At 46.7% G+C, this 9999-nt stretch overlaps 1 protein-coding gene across 11 annotated transcripts in view; it reads left to right on the forward strand.

Annotated features, from left to right (window-relative positions):
- Nucleotides 1–2025: 2025 nt before the first annotated feature.
- Nucleotides 2026–9999, forward strand: part of Nek3 (NIMA-related kinase 3) — a 25457-nt gene continuing 17483 nt past the window's right edge. For 3 of the 11 annotated variants that reach the window (XM_006253359.5, XM_006253361.5, XM_006253362.5), the window contains exons 1-4: nt 2027–2116; nt 5901–6068; nt 7976–8069; nt 8161–8258. In XM_006253359.5, the coding sequence (XP_006253421.1) occupies nt 5952–6068; nt 7976–8069; nt 8161–8258 (309 nt within the window). In that variant the 5' untranslated portion in view covers nt 2027–2116; nt 5901–5951. Of the gene's footprint in view, nt 2117–5900; nt 6069–7973; nt 8070–8141; nt 8259–9999 lie in introns of those variants that run through there. The other 8 variants (XM_039095233.2, XM_039095234.2, XM_063275457.1 and 5 more) reach the window with 6 other exon arrangements.

Genomic DNA, 9999 nt, shown 5'->3' on the forward strand with positions numbered 1-9999 from the left:
ACAGAAGAAGGGATGAGGGGTATGGCTTTTTACCATGCTGGGGAAACCTTCAGACTCAGGAGTTACCTACGTCTCCCAGCTGCAGACCAGTGCCTCATCTCCCAGCTGCAGACCAGTGCCTCAAGCCAAAGACCAGCTTATGCATGAGCCTTAGGGATAATTCAGATTCAAGCTGTAAGTTTTGGTGATACCTAGGGGTCGAAAGCTTTGTGTGTGCTAAGCATGTACTGTGTGGGTGAACCACATGCCCAGCCCCTAACACCACCCTTTGGTGTTGCAGCTAGGCTCTGTTCGCCACCACGGGTGGTCTGTACCACGCCACCTTTCCCCAGGTGTCGTCTTCTTTTATTAGGTTTTCTTTTTGATATTTATTTAATTTTGTGTGCATGTATATCTGTGCACCACCCGAGTGCAGTATCCTCAGAAGCCAGACACACACACACACACACACACACACACACACACACACACGTGGGGGACTGGAGAAATACAGTTGTCAGCTATCACCAGGGAGCTGGGAATTGAACCTGAGTCTGTCCTTCCCTCCAGGGATTTCTTAAACTAAGACATTTTTGGCTGTCAAGCTAGTGGTTCAGTCCTGTGATTGCCAGCCTGGTCTGGTCTTCATAATGAAAACTGTCGTAAAAATAAAAAAGATGGGGAGATAGCATAGTGAGTATTGCCATCAGCTCCTGGACAGAGCCTCGAGACAGAGCAGCCCTAGAGCCCCAAATATCAACAGTGCTGGAGCTGAAGAAGCCTGAGGTAGATTCCTGTCCTCACTCTTTTTTTTTTTTTTTTTTTTGGTTCTTTTTTTCGGAGCTGGGGACCGAACCCAGGGCCTTGCGCTTCCTAGGTAAGCGCTCTACCACTGAGCTAAATCCCCAGCCCCCTGTCCTCACTCTTAACGCTATTTCACCACCACGTAGCCATCACACTCAGCCTGATAAACTGCCTCCTATTTCAGCAACTGACTTGTAGGTTTCCCAAGTCCTCTTCATGGTTCCCTTCTCTCCTGCCTCCCGTCCACACAGGGTCGAATCCCTGCTTCCCTGCTCTACACTTGACTGTAGCCTGGTTCGCCATGTCCCCTCTGCCTAACGTTTTAAGGTGTGTCTGGGTCTGCTGTCTTGTGATTTTTAACTTCTACAAATAGATCTGGGATCTGTAGGGAAGGGAAGAAGGGGGAAAGGGGACAGTGAGGTGTTGCTGATAGAACGTTCCGGCTGTAGGAGACCAGGCTTTGTCCTCGCTGTGCTGATGTCATTGCTCAACTGTTAACCAGTCAGCCACATCTCTAGCTCATGGAGAAAACTTTTCTCGAGGCAGTTCCGAGGATAGCCTGCTTTGCTGGAGCGACAGTTCCAAAAGGAGGCTGTGAATTCCTCAAGAATGTTTTAATCTACATTTACCCTTAGAAGCTGCGTCAATTTCCTCATACCCAAGCTCATCGCCCACACCTATAAGAGCCCTGACCAGCTCCCTCCCCTTCGCACAACCTCCATCTCCAAGGGAAGGTTGATGCCCCCGTAGTGCTAATGAACAGTCTCCTAGTTGAGGTCAGATTTCCTTGATTCTGCACCCCAACATCTAACACTTGAGACATAGCCCTGCCTCATATAGATTGGCGTCCAATTCTGGGTCTTCCTGCCTCAGTCTTCCGAGTGCTGAGATTACAGACATGTACCACCACGTCCCGTACAGTTAGAATCTCAGTGACTTTACTATTTCAGGGAAGAAATACACGTTTCTGAACGGGGTGTGGATTTCCTGGCACGATGCATTATTTTGTTTTTCACTCTTTCCAAGGTCATACAGTAAATGCTACTAGTGTCCCTGTGAAATTTATGTCCGTGGTCTGTCCGCCTAATCTGGAGCAATAACTCAAATTACTGGGGGCCTCAGTTCAAAACGTTAGCAACATTCTACTGCAAGGTGGCAAAACAGCTCTAAAACTGCTCTTTAGGGCTCAACTACTCGGAACAGCGCCTAGGGCCAGACCAGAACAAAACTAGAGACACGCCCCGCCCACGCCACAGGTCCCGCCCATGCCCCGCCCAGCGCCCGGCCAGGCGGCTGGCGAAGAAGCGACGCGCGCCGCTGGGAGGTGGGTGAGGTAAGGGTTGGCCGCCGTGGAGAGAGGAGCGGGTGGAGCCTCTCCACAGAGCCCTAAGACGCCGGTCGGCCGACGCCCGCTGCGGGGCGACCGCGAAATGTGGGTGGTGTACTCAGCCGCCGCAGGCTGTGCGCCTGGGTCGCGGAGCTCGGGGCGCGCATGCGCGCCAGAGACCTGCTAGCCTGGCTGAAGCGGAGGAGGGTGGGAGCTGTAGGAGTAAAGGGTGGGTTTTCCCGGGTGTGTGTCCTGGGATCCCTCCCTAAACCTGGCCAGTGACGCCTGATCCGGCTTCTGGGCACCTGCAAAGCACTTTAGGCTCTTTTAAAAAATCATTTATTTTTTATTAAAGGCGTATTTGTTTTTTTTTTTTTTTTTTTAAAGATTTATTTATTTATTATATATAAGTACACTGTAGCTGTCTTCAGATACACCAGAAGAGGGCATCAGATCTCTTTACAGATGGTTGTGAGCCACCATGTGGTTGCTGGGAATTGAACTCATGACCTCTGGAAGAGCAGTCGGGTGCTCTTAACCGCTGAGCCATCTCTCCAGCCCTAAAGGCGTATTTGTTAATAAACATTGGAAGGAACCCATCCGCTTTCGCCACACCCAGTGTTTATGGGTGTAATACTGGGTATCAGGCACATGGAGATTAAACGCGCAAACTGATTTTTCAGGCAAGGAAGGCCTGGTTGCTCACCAGTCATTTCGATAGCATAGGTAAAAGTCCTCAAGCACCAGAAACAGGAAAAAAGCAATTGAAACCAGAGACCGGCCCTGATTTGTAGTCCTGGCTGGCCTCGCAGTGTGAACCAGTTGATTTTGGACTTAGCAGTGTGGTTCCTGGCTATGAGCCACCAACTTCTGCCTCCTGAGTGTCATAGGTCTGTTACTTGTGCCTGGGTTTGTTCGAATACCTCACTTCTAGAAACAAAGCGCTGGATTTGGTTTTGTGGAGGATTATTGCTAGAGTCTCCTGGAAAGCAAACCGGAAGACATAAGTCTACTTTTGGTTAGTTTTTGAGACAGTCTCATCATGAACCCCAAGGGTGGCTTGGAACCCATGGCGATCATCTTGCCTCTGTCTCTTAAGTGCTAGTTCACCGCCCCACCCCAGCTAGGGACTGGAAGTTTTACAGACCCTGGTAGGATTTGATCCGCGATGTTTGCATTACGTTTTATGCTCTCCATTTACAACCGTGGGTGGTTTAAACAGATAAAGTAAAACACAATTTAGCTTTGTGAAAAGAATTAAGTGAATTCATGCCAGTATTTTTAATGTAATGAAAAAAGTGTGTCACTTCTAAGTGTAGTCCTCTCCCACAACTTCTAGCCCCCATCCAGTCCAGGGTCTTTAACATGTTAGGCAAGCAGCTGTCACGAGTCTTCCCTAAGATTGGCCTTACAACTATACTTGCTATTACAATTATAATTATGTGCCAGAAAAAGCATATTAAAAACCCTGCTGGGGTTGGGGATTTAGCTCAATGGTAGAGCGCTTGCTAGGACCCTGCGTTCAGTCCCCAGCTCCGAAAAAAAAAGAAAAAAACAAACAAACAAACAAACAAAAACCCTGCTGCTTTTGTGTGGGAGACGTTGAAGTCAGACTGCGTTTAAATATCCATTTTGAGTCCTAAGTAACCCCAGCTCAATGGGTCCAAAACGGAGTGTGTCTTCCCTGTTTCATCCTATCCAGCCATACTCCCAAGAAATAAATAATAAATAAAATTTAAATCAAAGGCTGTACATGTGACTCCAACGCCTTAACTTTCTCTCTGAGAATCATCATATCATTCAGTTTGTACCAGAATCTTGCCTTTTCCATATTTGGTTCCCTAAATGTGTTATTGGTGATAGGTTCATTCCCCAAGGTCACCACCCTGTTATGTCCTCACCTTTCCCCCTTGGTGCCTTTTTCATCCAGTCCATTAACGCTATGACCTGAGTGACTTTTCTGCTATGCAGATTGACTGTGTTGTTCTCGAAAACCAGAGACAAGCCGTTAATTACCCTGAAGATTAAAAACTCAGGAACAACATTTGGCTTACAGTGGTCAACAGATAAATCTGTGTACCGGCATTTCTTCATCCACTCAGCTGAGTGTGCATGATGCCCTCGGCCATTCCTTCTCCTCTGCCTAACGCACTTCTGAGAGGCCTTTCAGCCTTCACTTACATACGCCTTTCCCAACTCCCCTGAGCAGTTCTGCTGCCAGCCAGCATAGCTCTTTCTCTAGCCCTGCCTTGCATTTGTTGGGCTTATTGTCATTCCCCCATGGGTGACAGTGATGACAGGGATAACCCAGAGGAAGGAAAAACATTCTCTGTTGTCGTAGGGGCTCTTCTAGTTACATTGACAAGACTCAGAGGGACCAAAAGGAGTTTAGTCTGTGTATACAGATGTTGTGTATGGAAGTTTAGTCCCTGTATTTAGTCCCTGTATTTAGTTGTATTTAGTCCATGTATATAAAGTATTGGATCTCACTATGAACAAGAAAGCAAGAAGTTGTGGAAAAATAACTAGGAAAGACAAAGGAAAGGGGACTTTGGGGTCCTAGTGTTATTTGTCCAAGAAAGGTAAGAACTTGTCGTTTGGGAAAGACAGACCAGTTCGGTGTGCACACTGTAGTTGGTGGTTTCCCCTTTGATGGAAGGTGCCCTCTTTCTAGTAAAGGAGAGAAAGAGGCAATTGGTTGCCTTTACATAGGCAGAGTCAATTCCTTTCCGTGCAAAACAAACTTTGTGCCAAAGTAGCATCCACTCGACATCTACCCGAAGTTGCTGTTGGCCTATTGTAGTGACTGTAGCCATTTTGAATTGATTTTGCATTTTAAAAGTAAATTTCCAAATGATCCTCTCTTTTTTTTTAAAGAAAAAAAAGGGGGTGTTAGCAATTACCACGTTTTTACAATACACGTTAAACATGCAGTAAGATAGCTTTATTTTGAGGTGGTCTTAAAAAAAAAAAAAAAGAGCAGGATCCAACCTTTTGAAGTCCGGAGTGCTGCAGCTGTAGGCACATTTAGGAAAATCGGGTAGTTCTTCCAAGACCACGAGGTAAGTTCATTTTGTATATTTTTAACTGTAGCTAAACAATAATTAAAAATTAAAAAGAAAGTAGAACATAATAACACACATCTCTTGGTTAAATATACTGGATACATACACATTTTTAAGGGAAATGCAAAAAAAAAAAAAGGAAAATAGTTGATATTTAAGTGCAGACTGAAGATCTAGATCAGAACTAAACAAACCAACAAAGCATCCTTAAAAATAGACCGAGGCCTCCGGTTCCTGTGACTGCTGTGCATATGGTCAGAGTGTACTCACTGTGCAGGGGATTCTGTTATGTTAGCATGTGCTAAACTTGATTGGTAATTTACACGGTGATGTCATTTAAGACCATGCAGATGTATGTTTTTGGACATGAGATTAGATTTTTAAAAGTCAGTACTAAAACGCAACACATATTATTACAGCTATTATTATTTTCGTTGTTATAGTATTATTACTATTATGTTATTATTTCTACTATTATTTCACTCTCCAAACTTCAGGAAAGGGAATACTTCACCAGAACATTCCCTCAGTGCACTAGTGCCTACACATGTTAAACTTTCCAGAAACATTGGCAATATTCCCTGACTTCATTACCCAAAGACCTTATTTTGGCAAATTAAATTTTAAGCGTGGCCTTTCAACAGGATTTAAGAGGTGAATAGAGCTACCTTGAATTATCTTTTCATTTAAAAGTGAATTCCCAAACGATTCTCTTTCTAATAAAGTTTGGGCGAGCCAGCAGTGACTAGGAGTGGAGCCCAGCTGCGCTGCCGACCATGGACAACTACACAGTCCTGAGAGTGATAGGCCACGGCTCCTTCGGCAGCGTTCTTTTGGCTACAGAGAAAAGCAGCAATCAGACATTCGCCATGAAGGAAATAAGACTGCTCAAGGTAACCGCTAACGTTTAGCTCACGTTTAAAGCGAGCAGACAGCCTATGCAGAGAGAAGGGTCTGGGCTCTGACATGTAATTTACCTTTCCAGTGAACATGTAATTAGTGTATTTGTCAGCATTATGTGTTCATGGGCTTGGTGTATTATTTTTAAAAGAGATTTATTTATTTTATGTATGTGAGTACTCTATTGCTTCAGACCCCATTACACATCCCACGGCCTTGGATCCCACTGCAGATGGCTGTGAGCCACCGTGTGGTTGCTGGGATTTGAACTCAGGACCTCTGGAAGAGCAGTCAGTGCTCTTAACCCCTGGGCCATCTCTCCAGTACCTGAGTTAAATGTATTTTATGTGGTTCTTAGGCTAGGAAAATTGACAGAGAAGTAGTCAAATGTCCTGACTGGTCTCTGTGGTAACAGTTGTACGGCAGCCCGAAACCAGTCAGGCACAATGCCAATGACAAAGGAACAGAAAAGTAGTGAAGAACAGGGCTAAAATACAAAGTGTCGGTTGGTTCCTAGGGAACCTACTCAGAAGATCTGTTTGCTTTTGTTCCCCCGTGGATTGTTTGTTAATGTGTATCATAATCATCCTGTGTAAGAAGCCACACCATGAACATTGCCTAATATTTTGAACAAGCTTTTAAAAGCACGAGGCATTTTCCTAATGCCTCCTTTTAAAGATTTATTTTGTCTATATGAGTACATGGTAGCTGTCTTCACACACACCAGAAGAGGGCATCAGATCCCATTACAGATGGTTGTGAGCCATCACGTGGTTGCTGGGATTTGAACTCAGGACCTCTGGAAGAGCAGTCGGTGCTCTTAACCGCTGAGCCATCTCTCCAGGCCCTCAGTGCCTCCTTTTTTAAAAAGAAAAAAAAAAATCTTAATTCGTTGAGACATCCTGCCTGAGCAAGCGATGGGATTACAGGTGTGTGTACCGCCACACCCGGCTCTCACCGAAGTCATGGTTTCACACTAAGAGGGCCTCCCAGTCCTGTGGAAGGCTTGCTGAAATTTCCATGTAGGTCTGGCTAGGTTGCGAGTCGTATGCAGCACATTCACCCGTGATGCTCCTGGTCTGAGAATCCTCGAGTTTCGCCCTCTCCTCCCCTTCCTTCTTTTTTTCCGGAGCTGGGGACCGAACCCAGGGCCTTGCCCCAGGGCTTTGCGCTTGCTAGGCAAGCGCTCTACCGCTGAGCTAAGTCCTCAACACCCCTCCCCTTCCTTCTTGCTCCCTTTTCCCCTCTTCCCTCTTCCTCTCCCCCCATCCCCCGCCCCCTTAGTGCTGAGGAGCTAAACCCGGACCTCAGGCTCCATGGTGGTTTCTTGACTATAAGTCATTTAGAATTTCATCCTCGTAGAGTAAGTTTTGAGTAAGTAGTTTGGGAAGCTTAATTTGCATCCGTCTTTGTCCATCTCTGCGTATCGTTCATCTGGGCCGAGGAACTAATGAACGGATGCTTGTAGCCAGCCTACTGACAGGACAGCTACGGTTTTCCTCGAGGATGCGGTGTTTTCGGTAGAACACCGGCTGCCCTAGTCAGCTGATGCTCGGGACGGTTTGTTCTTGGTTTGTCTGTGGTGGGGATACCCCTGGCTGAGGGCGTTGCTGGGGAAGGGCTCTGCTGCTGAGCCACTTCCGCCAGAAACAGTGGAAAAGTGGAAAAGTCAGTTTGCACTTGGTATGTGTAAGAAAAAAAAAGTACGTCCAACGAGAGGTCAGCCCAGCATGCGAAATAGCCATAATCAAAAAGGCACCGCCACGTCCTTTCAGCATTCGAAGGCTTGCGCAGAAGATTTACAAACCTTCGTGTAGCATTAAAGTCTCACGTAAAGCTATGCAAAATACTCATCTGAAACTGTGTTGAATTTATAATTATTTAAGGTTGTTTTCCTCAGTCTTTCTCTGACGTACAGAATTGTAGGAAAGAGGCTGTTCTGCTGGCCAAAATGAAACACCCCAATATTGTTGCCTTTAAGGAGTCATTCGAAGGTAAATGAATCCCACGTTCCGCCCCCATATGCCTAAATTTACTGTGTGGCAGCAAATGAGGCTTCCTTAAAGCGTCTCCTGTGTGTTTCAGCTGAAGGGCATCTGTATATTGTGATGGAGTATTGTGACGGAGGGGACCTAACGCAGAGGATTAAACAGCAGAAAGGAAAGTTATTCCCCGAAGATACGGTAAGAAACTGATTTACATGGTTTCTGAGTTCATAAGGGAATTTCCTCGGGAGCCTCGTGTAAATTAAGGTTAGAACATGGGTGTCCGCAGTCACTGGCCTAGCAAGAAGCTGCAGGTTTCAGAGTCAGAGTCAGTGCTCCTGCCTGGTCACCTCAGGCGATGTGTGCGGTATTCAGGGTTTCTATTGCTGGGGTGAGATACCACCACCAGAAACAACTCGGGGGGGGGGGGGGAACCGGTTTATTTGCCTCCCACTTCCATATATATGGCTGTCCATCGTGGAGAAGTCAGGACGGGAACTCACGCATGGCAGGAACCTAGAAGCGGAAGCTGATGCAGAGGCCATGGAGGGGTGCTGCTTACTGGCTTGCTCCTCATGGCTTTGCTCAGCCTGCTTTCTTACAGAATCCAGGACCACCAGCCCAGGAATGGCGCCACCCACAATGGATAGGCCCTCCTCCATAAATCAGTAGTTAGGAAAATGCCCTGCAGCCTTGCCTACAGCCCAGTCCACAGCATTTTCTTACCTGGGGTTCCCTCCTCTCAGATGCCTCCAGCCTGTGTCACGTTGACATACAGTTAGCCAGCACACTATGGCTTCCTGGGGTGGTTGTTTGGTTCTGCTCAGCAGTCCAGGCTGGGCTTGGTACTCACTAGGTTGTAGGTCAGTCTGGGCTCAAATTCTTGGAAATATCCTTCCTTAGTCTCTGGAGGGCTTGCGAGCACCATCCTTTCTGGGTGAGATGTTTTTATGAAGTAAATGGTGGGCCAGGAGTGGTCACACATGCCTTAAATCCCAGCACTCAGAAGGTAGGGGCAGGTGAATGGAAGGCAGCCTCGTCCATATAGCAAGTTCTAGACCATCCAGTGTTACAGAGTGAGCGTCTGTTGTTAAGAAGAGAAGGAGAAGGAGGAGGAGGAAGGAGAAGGAGAAGGAAGGAGGAGAGGAGGAGGAAGAAGGAGAGGAGGAAGGAGGGAGAAGAGGAAGGAGAGGAGGAGGAAGGAGGGGGAAGAGGAAGGAGAGGAGGAGGAGGAAGGAGAGGAGGAGGAAGAAGGAGAGGAGGAGGAGGAAGGAGGAGAGGAGGAAGGAGGGAGAAGAGGAAGGAGAGGAGGAAGAAGGAGAGGAGGAAGAAGAAGGAGAGGAGGAAGGAGGGAGAAGAGGAAGGAGAGGAGGAGGAAGGAGGAGGAAGAGGAAGGAGAGGAGGAAGGAGGGAGAAGAAGGAGAGGAGGAGGAGGAAAGAAGGGAAATTAAACACTTAGAGATGGACAGGAGCTCAACGGTGGAGCTTTGGCCTAGCATCCAGAGTCCGGGGCTCCGTCCCAGCACACATAAGCTGGGTTTAATGATGCACACCTGTAACCCCAGGATTTGGGAGGCAGAGGACAAAGGATCCATAATTCAAAGTCATCCTTGGCTATAAGTCTGAGGTCAGTCTGGGACCAGGACTCTCTCTTTCTCACCTCTTCCCCCACCAAAAAGAAACTCCTATTTGGTTCAAAAAATATTTCATTAGAATACACATCTGGATCATACATAAGATGACAAAAGATGGGAACCGGGTTTCTGAATTTCTCCGGGTTATACTGGGTTTTAGTTGAACTGTGTAGTTTTCGTGAGTTCAGAATTCACTGTTCTGGTAAGATAAGGCCCAGAGATGCTTCAGAACTTGGATTGACGTCAGCTCGTTACTGCATCCTCACAGGTGGTGTATACTTTTCCTTTTAAACTATTTTATTAGT

The sequence above is a fragment of the Rattus norvegicus genome, chromosome 16 (genome assembly GCF_036323735.1).
Source record: "Rattus norvegicus strain BN/NHsdMcwi chromosome 16, GRCr8, whole genome shotgun sequence".
Lineage (NCBI taxonomy): Eukaryota > Metazoa > Chordata > Mammalia > Rodentia > Muridae > Rattus > Rattus norvegicus.